The 18,190-nt window shown below is 50.0% G+C and overlaps 1 protein-coding gene and 1 long non-coding RNA gene across 2 annotated transcripts in view; both read right to left on the bottom strand.

The window, feature by feature from the left end:
- Nucleotides 1–101: 101 nt before the first annotated feature.
- The window catches only part of YARS1 (tyrosyl-tRNA synthetase 1), a gene marked incomplete at its 5' end in the record, with an annotated part of 30,173 nt that continues 12,084 nt past the window's right edge, over nucleotides 102–18,190 (bottom strand). The window contains 9 exons of the mRNA XM_084787863.1: nucleotides 102–909; nucleotides 2,601–2,742; nucleotides 4,550–4,743; nucleotides 5,942–6,039; nucleotides 6,617–6,752; nucleotides 7,871–7,956; nucleotides 8,501–8,636; nucleotides 11,739–11,831; nucleotides 13,893–13,973. Of these exons, the coding sequence (XP_084643989.1) occupies nucleotides 799–909; nucleotides 2,601–2,742; nucleotides 4,550–4,743; nucleotides 5,942–6,039; nucleotides 6,617–6,752; nucleotides 7,871–7,956; nucleotides 8,501–8,636; nucleotides 11,739–11,831; nucleotides 13,893–13,973 (1,077 nt within the window). The 3' untranslated portion in view covers nucleotides 102–798. The remainder of the gene's footprint in view (nucleotides 910–2,600; nucleotides 2,743–4,549; nucleotides 4,744–5,941; nucleotides 6,040–6,616; nucleotides 6,753–7,870; nucleotides 7,957–8,500; nucleotides 8,637–11,738; nucleotides 11,832–13,892; nucleotides 13,974–18,190) is intronic.
- LOC311600825 lies at nucleotides 4,080–4,523 on the bottom strand. The gene is made up of 2 exons (XR_014780370.1): nucleotides 4,467–4,523; nucleotides 4,080–4,416 (listed from the first exon to the last, which is right to left on the bottom strand). It is a non-coding gene; the product is annotated as an uncharacterized lncRNA (long non-coding RNA).

The raw sequence follows: 18,190 nt of genomic DNA, 5'->3' as shown, positions 1-18,190 counted from the left end.
CTGCCCTAGGAGTGGGTCTCTCAGTACTGACTCCGTCACCGGGTTGGGCGAGCATAGCAGGTGGTCTCCTGGGACGGTGCGGCTCACAAAAACCCAGAAACCCTCATTCAGACACTTTATTTGACTTTGACAGTGGTGGGTAGTGGTTCGGCTGAGATGCCTTATGGAGTATCTCACGTTCTGAAGGAAGCCCACAGGGTGTCAAGGCATTTCCCACCCGGCTGCTAACACACAGCTGGTTTATTTAGGGAAGGTCCCAGCCTACTCCAGACCCTGCCACTGGTGCCAAGCCTCAGGGCGGGCAGGCCTTGAGGATGCTGCCAGCCTTGGGAAGCTTGAGGGACCTCTAGGCTCTTTTTCCCTTCTTTCCAAATCCCACAATTTCCTGTTGGGGAGAAGCTGTAATTAGCCCAGCCCAGGCAGTAGGTCTCAGCTAGCGGGACAGCTGTGGGACAACCCTGTGGAAACTTGGGAAACTGGTGTTTTTCCAATTACAAGGACTGTGGAATAAACTTTTTCTAAGGCTTCTATTGAAACCAGATTTCTCAAGTCAGCTGCCAAGGGAAGAAGGTATAGCCTGTCTGCTGCTGAGCAGCCATCCTTACCCCAGGCAGTCAGTTTCCTTTCAGCCAGGCGGGGTGATCCCAGACGGTAGGGAGGTGAGCTGTCCCTTACCAAGTCCCGCATCTAATCAACAGCTGCAGACTGGCACTTCAGTGTCCTGAGATGGGAACGGGCGATGGATGAAACAAGTGGAATCCGCAGATAAGACGGTGGGAAAAGGAGGCTGCTGAGTAGCTAGCTAATGGTACCCCCTTTTAGCGATTTACAGGAGATGACCCCCAGCTTGGTCATGAAGTTGGTTTGCTTCCACTGAGCAATGCACTCCTCAGAAATTTTAAAGTCCACCTGAACAAGACAGATAAAAAATACGTTATGATGGTGGGACACAACATCATTATGGTATTAGCATAAGCTGGCCCAACTTTATTTTTCCTTTTCGGTTTTTGAGGCAAGGTCTCCCTGAGTAGTCCTGGCTGTTCTGGAACTCACTGTGTAGAGCAGGCTGGCCTCAAAACCCACAGAGATCCGCCTGCCTCTGTTCCTGAATGCTGGGATTAAGGCGTGCCTCATCACACCAGGGCCCTTGGCCCAGCTTCTGAGGCCAGCTCCTCATAAGTTTCTATGTGCACATTTATTTCTGTGAATAAGTACACAGCCCTCTAGACAGTGCAGCCCTGGCGTGTGTGCATTTGATGCTTGGGATGAAACCTCGAGTCCTGCTTGATACACACGCTAAGTGAATGCTCTGCTACCCAGTGCACCCAAGCCAGGTCTGGCAGGCTCAGAGTGAATACAATAAATTGTAAACGTGGCCCCTCTCGATGTTTAACATGAGGAAAACATTTTCAGGCATAAAAAAGCAGAGTAACATAAATGCCCCGCTATCGAGCAAAAGACCAGAAGGAAACAATCAAGGATTATTTTAGTAGCTTTGACAGGACTGACTACACATATCCATGCTGTTTTGTTTGAGACAGGGTCTCACTGTGTAGCCCTGGCTGGCCTGGACCTTATTTAAACTAGGCTGGTATGTTATTGGGGCAATTCTCTTACCTTTGACACTTAAAAAAAAAACAACAAAACACACACACAATTTATTTTTCATTCTGTGTGCATTGGTATTTTGCTCACATGCATGTCCATGCAAGGGTGTCAGATCACCTGGAACTGAAGCAGCTATAGTTGTGAGCTGCCATGTGGGTCCTTCAGGAGAGCAGCTATTGCTCCCAACCGCTGAGCCATCTCTCCAGCCCCCTGTCTGCCTCTTAAGTACCGGAATAACTTACAGGCACTGAGGTACCCAGCAAGACTATGGATTTTCTCTTCATTTTTGGCCCTGTATCTAAGACAGTTTCCACAATGTTTGTGCCACGTAGAGAGCTGATTTGTTATCTTGGTGTAGTCCAGGCATGTAGAACACTGCCTGACACATTCCTTCTGGGCTTGATAATTATTGAGAAAAATCAACGAGTGAGTGAATTTGGGAATGGGACGACTGGAGCAGGTCGTATTTGCATTTGTGAGTGCTCTAAAGTCAAGATGGGTGGGAGGGAATCTACTTCCTTTTATTCATTTATGTGCTGTGGCATGGAGGACCAAAGCCTGAGTCCTTTGCTACACCTCCTCTCGGCTCCATCATTTCTCTCGACCCTGACTGTCTCGGCAGGTGTTTTGCCAGGTCCGAGGGGGAACCTCCCACCTGCTACTTCGTAAGACCATGGACAAAATGGACAAGGAAGTGCCAAGCCCTCACTCAGTCCCCACATCAGTACTCGGCATATGGAGGGCCTTCTGAGACTCTGAGCCCCTCACAGTCAGAGCTGAACGAGGACAGCTGGGGTCAGATACAGGAAGTCTCAGCACGGGAAAGGCAGCTGCTGATTCAGGGACAGCAACCTGGTGCAGCCTGGGCAAGGAGGGACAGCCCACTGGGGCAGCCTGGGCAAGGAGGGACAGCCCACTGGGGCAGCCTGGGCAAGGAGGGGCAGCACACTGGGGCAGCCTGGGCAACAAAGCCTGGGGCAGTAGCGTTTTACCTGCAGCTTCTCAAAGACCTTCTTCTTGGGCTTGAGCTCCTCATCCGGCTGGCCCTGCTCATAGCCCTTTACAAACACTCGCTCCCCAGGAGCAGAGCCTGCGGGAGGGTCCAGAGGCTCAACCTGGCGGCTCACCCCACCTCTGGAAAGACAGGAGAAAAGGCAAGATTATGGGTTTCCCAGCAGCTGGGGGTGTTAATGTGATCTAGGCCCTAAAGGGATTAAGGGCGCCCTCAGTGCCATAGCCCACAAGGTCCCCATCACCTTTCCACATCTTGGAACTTCTAAAATAGGACTGTATTAAATTCCTGTTCCTGGAAAGGGCTGCCATCTGGGTCTCTGGCAAGGATACTGGCTTACCAGTAGTGAGACACCTTCAGTTATGTTTGTTTGTTTGTTTGTTTGCAGTGTCTCATGTAGCCAAGGCTATACCTGAGCTTGTTATTTGGCTGAACTGGTTCTGCTGTTCCTTCCCCAGGGTGGGCCTGTGGGTGTGGATCGCTGTGTACCTCAGGCTGGCCTGGAACCTGAGATGTAAACCAGGCTTATGGAGAACCCTCCGCCTTTGCCTCCCAGGTGCCAGGATGAAGGTGGGTGCTATCATGCCTGGCATCCACCCATTTTTATTTCCTGAGACCGGTCTCTCTGTGTAGCCCTGGCTATCCTGGAGCTTGCTCTGTAGACCAGGCTGGCCCTGAATTCAGAGATCCATCTACCTCTGCCTCTGAGTGCTGGGATTAAAGATGTACACTACCACAGCTGGCTACCCACCTAGGTTTTTTATTTTATTTTTAATTTTTTTTTTATTTTTTGGTTTTTTTGAGACAGGGTCTCTCTGTGTAGCTTTAGCTGTCCTGGACTCGCATTGTAGACCAGGCTATCCTCGAACTCACAGCGATCCTCCTGCCTCTGCCTCCCGAGTGCTGGCATTAAAGGCGTGTGCCACCATGCCCGGCTTAGGTTTTTTATTTTTAAGACAGGGTTTCTCTGTGTAACACAGCTCTGGCTGTCCTGGACTTGCTTTGTAGACCAGGCTGGCCTCAAACTCATCTAGGGTCTTTTTTGTTTTTTGTTTTGTTTTTTTGGTTTTTCGAGACAGGGTTTCTCTGTGTTAACCTTGCCTGTCCTGGGCTCACTCTGTGGACCAAGCTGGCCTCGAACTCACAGTGATCTGCATGCCTCTGCCTCTGCCTCCCGAGTGCTGGGATTAAAGGCGTGCACCACCATGCCCCAGCTAAACCCACCTAGTTTTAACAGTTTATCTGAATGCAAGGTGCTTCATTCACGCACGGTGCTTGCACAGGAACCCTTTCATACCTCATCTTCTAGTACCAACGCCTAAGGGAGCAGTTTCCTCGGGGCTCGCACATGGCACGTGGAAGAACATCGTACAGACCAACTCCCCCTCTGACCTGCCTGGTCCTGGCTACCCAACATCGTACGGACCAACTCCCCCCCTGGCCTGCCTGGCCCTGGCTACCCAACATCATACGGACCAACTCCCCCCCTGGCCTGCCTGGTCCTGGCTACCCAACATCGTACGGACCAACTCCCCCCTCTGGCCTGCCTGGCCCTGGCTACCCAACATCATACGGACCAACTCCCCCCTCTGACCTGCCTGGCCCTGGCTACCCAACATCATACGGACCAACTCCCCCCCTGGCCTGCCTGGCCCTGGCTACCCAACATCATACGGACCAACTCCCCCCCTGGCCTGCCTGGCCCTGGCTACCCAACATCATACGGACCAACTCCCCCCTCTGACCTGCCTGGCCCTGGCTACCCAACATCGTACGGACCAACTCCCCCCTCTGACCTGCCTGGCCTGGCTACCCAACATCATACGGACCAACTCCCCCCTCTGACCTGCCTGGCCCTGGCTACCCAACATCATACGGACCAACTCCCCCTCTGGCCTGCCTGGCCTGGCTACCCGCGCCCGCACTCACGCAGAGGCGCACAGGAGCATGCCCTGGGACTCCACTCCTCTCATCTTCTGAGGTTTCAGGTTGCACAGCAGCACCACCAGCCTGTCCTGCAGCTCTTCCTTGGGCACAAACTGGACGAGGCCGCTCACCACGGTCCTGGGCTCAGCTTCCCCGACGTCAATCTTCTCCACGTACAGGCTGTCTGCATCTGGGTGCTGCCACCAAGAGTCTCGTCAGAGGGCTCAGTGGGGACAGGCGCTTGCTGCCAAGCCTGACCACCTGAGTTAGATCCCCAGGTCGCACACGGAAGGAGAGTGGTCTAACCGTCACACGTGCGGCATGCATATTCCCCCAGCCCCAACATACAAACAAAGGGAGATGATTACAGTGGGGTAGACCAAACGCTTGGTAACCGTTGTCCCGTCTCTTTCCGAAGCTCCCTGCACTAGCCTTTTTTCATTTTTGGGACAAGGTCTCATTGTGTAGCCAAGGTTGGCCTCCAACTTGTGGTGATCCTTCTGCCTCAGCTTCCCAAGTCCTGGGATTATAGGCTTGTGCTATCACGATCGCCTTTGAGAACGTCTTCAAGGACCACTTAGTCTGCAAGGCACTAGGTTTGAGGAAATAAACCTAATGGCTTGTGGGAAATCTCCTCCTGGAGATTCGGTGCACTGGATTGTTGGTGACTGCCATTACAGCCCAGGCACTACACCAAGGGGTTCCAGGTGGCTGGGAGTGGACTAACCTTGGCTTCACAGTCTGAGATAGGAGCTCCAGCAACCACATCAAGTGGTCTATCCTGTGACTGGGAAGCTTAGGCCCATAGAATTTCAAGCAAATCAATGCAGGGGAAAGAGGCCTAGAAAAATGGCGCCCAGCCAATGACTGAGCACATGACCGGTCTGCAAAAAAGGAAGTCCGGGCTGGAGAGATAGGTGGCTTAGAGGTTAAGAGCACTGACTGCTCTTCCAGACGTCCTGAGTTCAATTCCCAGCAACCACATGGTGTGGCTCACGACCATCTATAATGTGATCTGATTCCCTCTTCTGGCCTGTAGGTATCCATGCAGGCAGAGCACTGTATACATAATAATAAATATTTAAAAAAAAAAAAAAAAAAAAAAAGGAAGTCCATTCTCCCCCATGCCCCACTGTCTAGGCGGGAAAGTGGACAATCCAAGACCAGATGAAAGCTCGTCCAGACAAGCTGTACATCCTGGGTGGATACGTCAGGCACCACTGACCATGTCACCTCTCCAGGTTCCTGGCTGTGCTGTGTGAGGTTCAGGGGCTGCCTGCAGTCGGACACCTGGGTTCTGACCCCAGGGATGCCACTTCCCCTCTCCAGCTAGGCTTCCTCCAGACGGAAACATGACCGTAACCCTTCTCTGCCCTTTGGGAGGTGGTGAAGTACCTTCTCCACACTGACGATTTTGCCCACACGGATATCCAGCCGGGACGGGATGACTTCCTCTGCTTCTGAGGTCTTGGCAGGGCCTTTGGCGGCAGGCTCTGGGAATGAGAGGAACTCCATGGAGTTGGCACTCTCCCCCATCCCCCTACCCCTCCACCCCAATGGCAGGCCAGTACAGACAGCACCTGATGAGGAGACTGAAGGCAGGCAGGATTTAGTAGAGAATCCCAGCCCCTATCCACTGAGCTACAGTGCTCAGCAACCTTGCAGAAGCAGTGCCAGATACCACCCTCCCCCCACAGCATTTTCTTCATCATTAGGCTGGAAGGCAGGGCCTGTAGTAGTCTGCCCACCTCTGGGTATTTCTACTCATTAAATCCGTGCAGGATTTGCTGAGTCTTCTGGATGGCTCACACAAGCTATCTATGTATCTATGGCACGACCTCGGCATCATGGGTAACCGGATGGCCAGCTCAGGAGACAGAGCCTGAGATGGCAGCCGGGAAGCTATTGAGGTTTTTCAAGAAGCCCAAGCCTGCCTCTGTGGCTGCAGACAAGAAGGGTCTAGGCTCTTAGCAGTGTTGGTGTACCAGCACGAGGCCGGTTCAGTGTCAGCCGAACCAAGTGTAAAACGACTCAGGTGCTGTTCCAGGCTCCTTTCCCAGCTGGCCTTACTCTGCTTTGAAGGATCTGGGTAGGCAGCACTGGCCAGCTTCTTCAGGGCTGGGGTATTAAGCTTTTCCCGAATGGGGTCCAGCAGCTTGTTCAGGGCGACTTCAACAGAATTCTTTAGGTCTCCAGGGTGCACAACCTACAGAGGGAAACGAGGCCTGGTGAGACGAGGCCCGGACACTAGAGTCCATTAGAAAGGTGACATGGGAGTCAGAAGTACGTTCCCAGCAGTTTTGAGCCTCACAGAACTCTTATGTGACAAGATGGGACGGAGAAGGGTGACTGGCCTCAAAGCCGTCTGTCTCTCTCAGGCAGGTCTCGCTGTGAAGCCTGGGTCACCCTCTTCCTGCCCAGCCCCACGGAGGCTGGGATTACAAAGCTTGCCTCTGCACTGAGCCAGAGCTTTGGCCTTAGAATTCTGTCCTAGCTTAAGGGGTTTTAAAAGGCAGAACGTGCTCATTATTCTGGTTCTGCTAGTCTTTCCATGTATGCTTTTGAGGCAGAAACCAAACATTAGTCACAGGGAAATGGTCACACAGGCGACCCTGGGCCTAAAGACTGAGTTAGACATATGAGGAGTAAAGTGCAGGTTAGCGGTCTAATTGGACACTTAACCCTCTTGTAAGGTTGGACAATGATGACTTTCACTACTTTTTCTTTTCTTCCTTCCTTCCTTCCCTTCCTGCCTGTCTGTTTTCTTTCTTTCGTGTCATACATGCTAGGCAGGCTTTCTACCACTGATCTACATCTTTAGCTCAGTCTTGGTTTACTTATAAAATGAGACTATCAGCTGGGCGTGGTGGCGCACGCCTTTAATCCCAGCACTCAGCAGGCAGAGGCAGGAGAATCTCTGTGAGTTCAAGGCCAGCCTGGTCTACAAAGTGAGTCCAGGATAGCTAAGGCTACACAGAGAAACCCTGTCTCGAAAAACAAAGAACAAAGCAACAACAACAACAACAACAGCAAAAAAGCAATGTGCCTAGGTGTGGGGATGTGCCCACTAGTGCAGGCATGGAGAAGGGTTCTTTCTTTATTGCAGTGTGTCTAGCCATTTGGAGAGTGATGAGGACCAATATTTTAGGAATGCGCCACTTGCCCATCTACCTAATAAGACTACTTGAATCCACACCTACGTCATTAACAAAACCCAGCCCTGGCGGCACCTCGACAACTGTGTGGCTCTCTCCCTGCAGGCTGGCAGCCAGGAGGGGCAGGGGGTTCAGGCTTCAGTGGACACTCATTTTTCTCTGGTATTACCTCAGCAGCAAAGTCCTTTTCCAGCTCCAGGTAAACAGTATAGGTCTTGTTTCCACCCCATTTCTCATCTCTCAGGATCACAAACTCTACAAACAAGGCAACAAACCAGTCAGTGAGCGCAGGCGCAGAGCTCCTCGCCCCAGTGCACAGCCGTACAGTTTCTGCCCTCTGTGTGTGTCATACTTAAAGCATTTTACTTTTACCAGTTGAGTCATCTCACCAGCCCTGGCAATTTAGGTTTTAAGTTTTTTTTTTTTTTGGTGCCAGGAGTAAGCCTAGGATCTGATGCGTGTTAGGTGTGCTCTCTCTAAACCAGCCTTCCTGTTCTTTAATTGGATAAGCAGCCATACTGTGTGTCCAGCAAAATCATGGCTTAGGATGCTTTTGTATCCTAGCTCAGCATGTGTGGCTCCGTCCTCTCATTTCGGACACGCCTCTGCAGCCTGACAACTCCCTCAAACCCACCTCGTAGTGAACACGCTCACAACTAAGGGGAGAAGGGGAGGCCCAGTCCCACAACACACACTGTATATATGAACTCAGGCCAGAGATTCAGGGCAGCCAGTCCCTGCAGGATCAGCAAGTCACAGCAGGAACTTGAACCTTCCAGCCTGCCAGGGAGACTCTTACCAGACTTGAGAGGAAAGAGGACATGCTTGATGAAGGACAGCACGCCGTTGTTCTCCACGTTGCCTGGCTCACAGAATGCCTTCTTCAGCTTTTTCTTCACATCCTCCTTCCGGTCAAGGAGGTCGATTTTGGACTCCTACAAGTCGTGAGGGAAGAGACCTCTTGTGGTTGAAAATGAGAACACACTCAACTAATTTTAACATACACACATGACGTAATTTTTAAGAGCTTATTTTAATGAAGTCAAATCTATCCATTCTTTTCCTTCACGGGTTACAAGTCTTCTTTTGAGCTAGGGTCTCATGTTACCCAGGCTGCATCAAGCTCCCTACGTAGCTGAGGATGTTCTTGAGCTGATGTTCTTCCTTTATCTCCTCAGCACTAGAATCGTAGGTATGTACTACCAGGCCTGCTTCATGCTGTGTTGGGTCAAACCCAGAGCTTCATGTATGCTAGGTGAGTACTCTACCAACTGAGCTACATCCCATGCCTTTCCTACCCACCCACCCACCCACTCATCCAACCATGCACCCACTCACCCACTCATCCAACCATGCACCCACTCACCCACTCATCCAACCATGCACCCACCCACCCACTCATCCAACCATGCACCCACTCACCCACTCATCCAACCATGCACCCACTCACCCACTCATCCAACCATGCACCCACTCACCCACTCATCCAACCATGCACCCACCCACCCACTCATCCAACCATGCACCCACCCACCCACTCATCCAACCATGCACCCACCCACCCACTCATCCAACCATGCACCCACTCACCCACTCATCCAACCATGCACCCACCCACCCACTCATCCAACCATGCACCCACCCACCCACTCATCCAACCATGCACCCACTCACCCACTCATCCAACCATGCACCCACTCACCCACTCATCCAACCATGCACCCACCCACCCACTCATCCAACCATGCACCCACTCACCCACTCATCCAACCATGCACCCACTCACCCACTCATCCAACCATGCACCCACTCACCCACTCATCCAACCATGCACCCACTCACCCACTCATCCAACCATGCACCCACTCACCCACTCATCCAACCATGCACCCACCCACCCACTCATCCAACCATGCACCCACTCACCCACTCATCCAACCATGCACCCACTCACCCACTCATCCAACCATGCACCCACTCACCCACTCATCCAACCATGCACCCACTCACCCACTCATCCAACCATGCACCCACTCACCCACTCATCCAACCATGCACCCACTCACCCACTCATCCAACCATGCACCCACTCACCCACTCATCCAACCATGCACCCACCCACCCACTCATCCAACCATGCACCCACTCACCCACTCATCCAACCATGCACCCACCCACCCACTCATCCAACCATGCACCCACCCACCCACTCATCCAACCATGCACCCACCCACCCACTCATCCAACCATGCACCCACCCACCCACTCATCCAACCATGCACCCACCCACCCACTCATCCAACCATGCACCCACCCACCCACTCATCCAACCATGCACCCACCCACCCACTCATCCAACCATGCACCCACCCACCCACTCATCCAACCATGCACCCACCCACCCACTCATCCAACCATGCACCCACTCACCCATTCATTCATCCATCCACCCATTTATTTATTTATTTAAAAACAAACAAACAAACATGTATGTGTGTATCTGAGTATATTGATATTTTTACCACATGAATGCAGTACCTACAGGGGCCAGGATCCTCTGGAAATGGACTTACAAGTGGTCTTGCGCCACCTGATGTGGGTGCTAAGAATTGAACCTGGGTCCTCTGTAAGAACAGTGCTTTTAACCACCCAACCATCTCTCCAGTTCCATATACATTCTTAAAAGAATTTTGTTGTTTGTTTGTTTGGTTGGTTTTGAGACAGGGTTTCTCTATGTGTAGCCTTGGCTGTCTTGTAACTCACTCTGTAGACCAGGCTGGCCTCAAACTCAGAGATTGCCTGCTTTTGCCTCTTAAGTGCTGGGATTAAAGGTGTGCACCATCACTGCCCAGAAAAAGAACAATTTTTATTTTATTTTATTTTTGTTTTTTTTTTTTTGAAACAGGGCTTCTCTGTGTAACAATCATGGCTGTCCTGGAATACTCATAGTAGACCAGGCTGGCCTAGAACTCACAGAGATCTGCCTGCCTCTGTTTCCCAAGTGCTAGGATTAAAGGCATGCATCACTACTGCCCAGAAAAAGAGAAAAAATTATTTATGTATGTGTTTATTTATTTTTGTTTGTTTTTTCAAGACAGAATTTCTCTGTGTAGCCTTGACAGTCCTAGACTCACTTTGTAGACCAGGCTGGCCTCATACTCACAGCGATCCACCTGCCTCTGCCTCCCAAGTGCTGAGATTAAAGGCATGTGCCACCTCCACTGGGCAACTCATTAACAGTCTGAAGCCAGGGCTGGTGAGGTGTCTCAGCAGGCAAAGGTGCCTGCTGCCAGGGCTGACTTGTTTGTCCATCCTCCTGCCTCAGCCTCCAGAATGCTGACACTGTATGTAGACGGCATCACCAAGCCTGGTGCCAGCAATCTACTCATTGTGGTCAGCAGTGCCGTAAGCAAGACGGATGGACCAGTCAGGACCGCTCTGCCTGGTGACGTACGGATGATGTGGGGTCATTTTGACAGCATCCTTACAGCACAGACCTTCTGACTCTCCAGTTAGCTAGGTCAATGTTCTCTGTAGTCTTCAATCTATCTTTTGCTGGAGTTTTCTAGATTCAAGAAATGGTTGTGTGTGGCACAACAAGATGGCTCCATGGGTAAAACTGTTTCCTTACCAAGCCTGATGACTTAAGTTTAATCCCTGGTCCCTACAGGGGAGAACGAGAGAACCAACTTCCCCACGAAGTCCTTTGACCTATACACATGGGCCATGCCAGGGGTGGACCCACGCATAAACACACAAGTAAATAAATAAATGTAAAAAAATAAAGTGGTTGTGCTCTGGGGATGCAGCCGGCCGTGGAAGGGTGCTTGACAGACCTGTCAGAGGCCTCAGGTTCAGTCCCAGCACTAAGGAAAGGGGGAAGGGAGCAGCATAGTCTGTGGCCTGGTCAAAGTACACTATGGGGAAACGGATGCACAGACACACGTGTGCACGCTTGAGTGCGGGTGCGCGCATGTGCATGTACACACACACACACAAATAGATGTAAAAATGTGAAGAAACGGTTAGGAACTTACCTCTTCTGATGAGCTCATTTTGCTCCCAGTTAGGCCTGGGACCATGGGATTCATCAGATGGACCCGTTTTGCGTAGCCGAGTGCAGGTAGGTACTGGAATGAAAAACACAACACCAGCAGGTAATATAGAGTCCTCCTCAGGTCTCTGATCTCATCCGGTCACAACCGGCCCACAGGCACACATACACACACCTACACACGGGGCATATACACACATGCAGACAGACAGTTAGACACACTAAAACAAAACACTAAGCCAGGTGTGAGACTCTGCCTCAAAAGATAAAAATACAAGGGCTGGGAGTATAGCTCAGTTGGTAGGCGCTTGCCTAGCACGTACAAGGTGCTGGGTTTGATCCTAAGACCTCACAAACTGGGCATGCCTGTAGTCCCAGTTTCTGGAAGGCAGAAGCGATCAAGTTCATCAACGGCTATACGGCAAGGTAGAGGCTAGCCTAGGCTACAAGAGATCCTGTCTGAAAAAACCAACCTGTTATGCCATCTACCTTTAATCTCAGCACTCCACAGGTGCAGGCAGAGGCAGGAGGAGCTCTGTAATTATAAATAACCTGGTCTACAAAGTCATCTGAGGTTACATAGTAACATCCTGATTCAACTCCTCCTCCCTTAAAAATAAACCAACCTGTGCCACCCTACCCAAGAAAACACTGTACACGTGTTCTCATTCATTAAATAAAAATGAAAACCATTTTAATATAGTGTGTGTGTGTGTGTATGCACACGCGCACACACGCGCAAGCTCGCATGCCCATGCTTGTATGAGGGTGCACTCACCAGTGTGGGTACACATAAAGAAAGGCCAGAGGTTGACACTGGGGTGTCCTCTTCAGTTATTTTCCTACCTTGTTTTCTGAGACAGGGGTTCTCACTGACCGTGGGGCTCAGTGTTTTGATTACACTAGCTGCCTAGCGAGCCCCAGGACCTTTGCCTTTCCTAGACTGTCATTACAGACACAGGACACGAGAGTCAGCATTTGAGTGGCAATGATTTAAACTCAGCTTCCCCCACTTGCAGAGCAAGCACTTTACCCATGAACCGTCTCTTCAGCCCTCATTACATTTTTATCTGGGTCTTTGCCTCTGGGGCATGTTTACTTCTCAATATTTGCTTTGAGTTAATAACATGGTAAGTGCTCTCACACGCAACTCAAGCTTTATCTACTTGTTCTTATTTTCTTTTCTCTCTTTCTTTTCTTTCTTTCTTTTTTTTTTTTTTTTTTTTTTTTTTTGGTTTTTTGAGACAGGGTTTCTCTGTGTAGCCTTGGCTATCCTGGACTCACTTTGTAGACCAGGCTGGCCTCGAACTCACAGCGATCCGCCTGCCCCTGCCTCCCGAGTGCTGGGATTAAAGGTGTGCGCCACCACGCCCGGCTTCCTTGTTCTTATTTTCTTAGGTCAGGCTTCCAGGAGCAGAATGTATTAGGGTCAAAGGATAGGAACATTTTAGAGCTGCCAAAGTATTCTAGGAATCTGTATTTCTGCTTGAGGTGTTTTCTTTATACCTTGCCAATATCGCATTTTGAGAAGCTTAGAAAAATTACCAACTGCAGAGGCTGGAGAGATGGCTCAGTGGTTAACAACACTGGCTGCTCTTCCAGAAGACCTGGGTTCAGATGCTCACCGCCACCTGTAACTTCAGGCCCAGGGTCTGACAGCCTCTTCTGGCTTCTGGTGTATAGCCATATATGCAAACACCCAACTTAAGGAAAAAAAGAAGTAATTCCACCATTCAGGGAGCCAGGGGGGAGGAGGATCTGTGAGTTCAAGGTCAGCCTGGTTTACGAAGCCAGTCTCCAACAGCCAAGACCACATAGAGAAACCCCGTCTCGAAAAACCAAACAAAACCCAACCAACCAAACAATCAAGAAAACCCCACGAAACCAAAAAGACCACAACAGCCTTCTCAACGTATTCAAGCTCTTTCTAGGAAAAGAACTACGCGTTTGTGCCAATTCCCTCCTAAATCCTGGGAAACTTCATTTCCGAGGCCAGCGGCGTCTACAAAACTCAGGGCGGTGCAAACCAAATGCTCTAGGAACAAGGATGCCCACAGACCAGCGAGCTTATGACCAGTGCAACGCACAGTATAGTTGAGTCAGCCCCGAGGCATGGACGAGAGATGGGCACACTCACCTTCTCTGCAAAGGTAAAAATTTTCCTCTGGTCAACACCGCCAAACTGGGCATCTACTTTTAGGTACTCCTCATCCAAAGCCTGTGGAAAGAAACAGGCGAGCGTAAACATAAACACCCACCGTCTTTGTCCCTTACCGATCTGAGACAGAACATTTGGAATCCCATGATTTTTCACAGGGTAGGTCCAGGAAGGAGATAAACACCACAGAGCCTCCCTGGTGGCTCTGAAACAGCTGTTGAGAAACATGTGAGCGTGAGTGAGATTGTGTGGAGCAGGCTCCGCCGAGAACTGTGTGAACATTCGGGTGTATGCAGCAGGCTCTGCTCTCAGGATGCTCCTAGTCCAATTCAGTGGGGGAGGGGGTGAGGCCAACTGGCCCCCCCAGTGAATAAGGCTAAGAACTGGCATAAAGTAGTGACTCCTGCCAGGCTGCCATTATGCGTACTTGGGAGATAGAAGCAGGAGGATTATCCTGAGGTCACAAGTTCAAGACCAGCCTGGACAACACAGTAAGACACTGGGGGAAAAAAAAAAAAAGATTCCTAGGGCTGGGTGTGTTAGATAGTGGTAAAAGCATGTGCTTAGCCGTCCTAGATGCAGCCCTGAGCACCAAACCCCCAAATAAACAAAAGGCTATGACAATTAGATAAAGGGTAGAGCAGGTTCTGTACCCATGAGGCCCAAGACTCTTCTGCAACTTGCAGGAGTCAGTTCTCCTTTCACTGCCTGGGTCTTGGGAGACGGAAGCCAGGCCATCCGGCTAGGCGGCAAGTGCCTTAACTTTCTGAGGCATCTGGCTGGCCCAGTACTCAGGTCCTTTCTATTGCTCCATACTGAGGGGCGCGGGGAAGGTGAGAGTGAAACTGAGTACAGTGGCTTCGGTTACAATCCCAGCAGAAGAGGCCGAGACACAGAGATTGCTATGAGTTTTAGTCAAATCTATGCTATAACCTGAATTGCAGATCAATTGTCCCTCTTTCCCCCAATAACAAACCAAAACACCCATAACCAAACCCAGCAAACCAGGACTAAGTGAGCGGCATCGATCACTCAGTACTTGCCAGGCCTGGTGCCAGCCCTGTGGATTCAGGGATGAATCAGACCCACATGCTCCCTGCAAGGCGCTCAGTTATCTGCTTGGGGAGAGACATGTAAACAGATCATTTCAGCGCAGCGCGTAAGGGCAAACTACACGGTCACGTTAGGAACAGGGCCAATTCCCTGGCCTAGCCAGCGGGGTGTGGGGAAGTCTTCCTAGAATCCGACTGTGGTTTGGGCTCAGTCTAAGAGTATCTAGAGGTTTCCCACTACAAACAGGAAACAGTGCGAGAAGGCAGAGGGAGTGTGAAGTGTTGTGGGGAAACTGTAAATGACTCAGCGTGGGAAAGCAAACTTCAAGAGATGCAGGCCTGGTGAGTGCCGAGGTTAGAGAAGGAGGTGATGGCCAGGTGTGGTGGCTTGTGACCGCGATCTCAGCACTGGAGAGGCAGAGGCCGGCAGATCCCAGGGCGTTCAAGGCTAGCCTACTCTACATAGTGGGTTCTAATCCAGATAGAGCTACAAAGACTTTCTCTCAAAAGTCATAGCTGGGAGTGGTGGTGTACACCTGTAATCCTAGCACTGGGGAGACAGGGTAGGTGGATCTTTGTGAGTTCAAGGCTAGCCTGCTCCACATAATGGGTTCTAGCCTAGCCAAGGCTACAAATCGAGAACCTGTCTCAAAAATAAATCAAACAGCTAAGACCATGAGTGTCATATTAGGATGCCTTAGTATTGTCCTGCCAGTGGACAGTTTTAAGGAAAAAATGTGACCAGCACTGAAGAAAGACTCTAATTACAGACAGGGCAGGGCATGGACCAGAGCCTCTGTAGGACAGAGACAGACAGCATCACTGGCAGGCAGTTGTTAAGAGTCCAGATGAAAATATCCATGATCCAAAGCAGTGGAGATGTAGATCAAGAACAAGTGTAAGGGGCTGGAGAGATGGCTCAGAGGTTAAGAGCACTGGCTGCTCTTCCAAAGGTCCTGAGTTCAATTCTTAGCAACCACATGGTGGCTCATAACCATCTATAATGAAATCTGGTGCCCTCTTCTGGCCTGCAGGTGTAACATGCACACAGAATATTGTATATGTAATAGTAACAACAACAACAACAATAATAATAATTATTATTATTTTAAGAGCTAATATGTATGTGTAAGTGTGCATGTACATACATGTGGGGGCCAGAGATGGGTGTTGGGTGTCTTCCTCTGTTGCTCCCCACCGGAGGCAGCATCTCTCACTGAACTTGGAGCTCACTACCTTGGCTAGTTTTGCTAGTTAGTGAGGGACTGGTCTGTCTCCATCCTAAGATTAGAAGCCATCTTGTTACAAGGTCAAAATAAGTTCACTGTTGTTTTCTGTAAGTCTTGTCTCAATTTCTGGAATTTGACCTCCACCTCGATACGATAAGATGTTCTGCTAAATAATTTTGAGATGTTCTGCCAAGTTCCTATGTAACCAAAAACCCTTGTTGGATTGGTGGTCTTTAGTCTCCTTTGCTGGGATCCACAGTCAGCTCGCCTGCGGATTCCCAGCCTCTGCATCCCAAGGGCTGGGATCAAAGGCAGGCTCCCACACCTGCCTGTTTTTTAAATGTTTTTTTAAATGTGGGTGCTGGGGGTCTGAAGCAGCAAGCACCTTATGGATGTAACCATCTCCCCAGATCTGGATTTAAAAAGCAGAATTGTTCTTCCTCTTCCTCTCTCTCCCCTCTCTGCCTCTGTCTGTCTGTCTTTCTCTGGGGGTACCCCTCTCCCCTTTCCTTCTCTCCCCACGCTCACTTAATAAGCTCCTCTTATAACATGAAAGAAAGAAAGAAAGAAAGAAAGAAAGCAGAATTGGTGGCTGGGTGGTGGTGGTGCACGCCTTTAATCCCAGCACTCGGGAGGCAGAGGCAGGTGGATCACTGTGAGTTCCAGGCCAGCCTGGTCTACAAAGTGAATCTAGGACAGTCAAGGCTACACAGAGAGACTCTGTCTCGAAAAACCAATAGAAAAGAAAGAAAGAAAGAAAGAAAGAAAGAAAGAAAGAAAGCAAGCAGAATTGGTGAAGTTCAGCTCACAGTGAGCTGAGGGTAAAGAGGAAGACAGAGGCGATATAAAGGAAGGCCGAGTAAAGACCGGTCTACAAGAGCACTGTCAGGGCTGGAGAGACTCCAGAGGTCCTGAGTTCAATTCCCAGAAAACACATGGTGGCTCACAACTATCTAGACAGGGAGCTGGTGCCCTCTTCTGGCATGCAGATAGAGCACTCATATATACATAAAACAAGTTAAAAAAAAAAAAAAAAGAGCACTGTTCAACAGAACTTTCTGTGACTGTGGCTATGCTCTGTGTCTGTGCTATCGGAAGCAGCAGCTGTTAGCTGCAACCAGACATGGTCACCATGACCAGAAATTTAAGCCATTTGATTAAAGAACTAGTACCAATCCCCCCCCCCCACCTCAGTGCTTTTTATTTATTTATTTACTTTTTGTGGGTTTTTCTTTTCTTTTCTTTTTTCTCCTTTATTAATTTATTCTTGTTACATCTCAATGGTTATCCCATCCCTTGTATCCTCCCATTCTTCCCTCCCTCCCATTTCCCCCTTATTCCTCTCCCCTATGACTGTTCCTGAGGAGGATTACCTCCCCCTGTATATGTTTATAGGGTATCAAGTCTCTTCTTGGTAACCTGCTGTCCTTCCTCTGAGTGACACCAGGTCTCCCCCTCCAGGGGACATGGTCAAAGGTGAGGCACCAGAGTATGTGAGAAAGTAATATCCCACTCTCCACTCTCCTGTGGAGAGTGTTCTGTCCATTGTCTAGATCTGGGTAGGGGTTTAAGGTTTACTGCCTGTATTGTCCTTGGCTGGTGCCTTAGTTTGAGCGGGATTTTTTGGGTTTTTCAAGACAGCTCTAGCTGTCCTGGAACTCGTACTGTAGACCAGGCTGGCCTTGAACTCACAGAGATCCATTTGCCTCTGCCTCCCAAGTGCTGGGATTAAAGATCCCCACGCTTTTATTAAGTGAGTACCACCATGCCTGGCCTGAAGAACTAAAATTGAAAAAATAAAAATAAATAAAAAGGTTTGGGTATGGTGGCTGGTTGCACACACCAATTATCTTAGCACCCTGGAGGCAGAGCTAGGAAACTTCCTACAAACTTGAGGCCAGGAAGAAGTACATTGTGTGACATCCTCTCAAAAGAACCAAAGCTGAACCTTCTCAGCAAGTGGAAGAGTTGGTGGAGCTTATACAAACAAATCTGG

This window comes from Acomys minous, assembly GCF_964271855.1.
Source record: "Acomys minous genome assembly, chromosome: 6".
NCBI lineage: Eukaryota > Metazoa > Chordata > Mammalia > Rodentia > Muridae > Acomys > Acomys minous.
The sequence above is the reverse complement of the archived record's forward strand: the minus strand, read 5'-3'. Positions and strand labels throughout refer to the sequence as shown.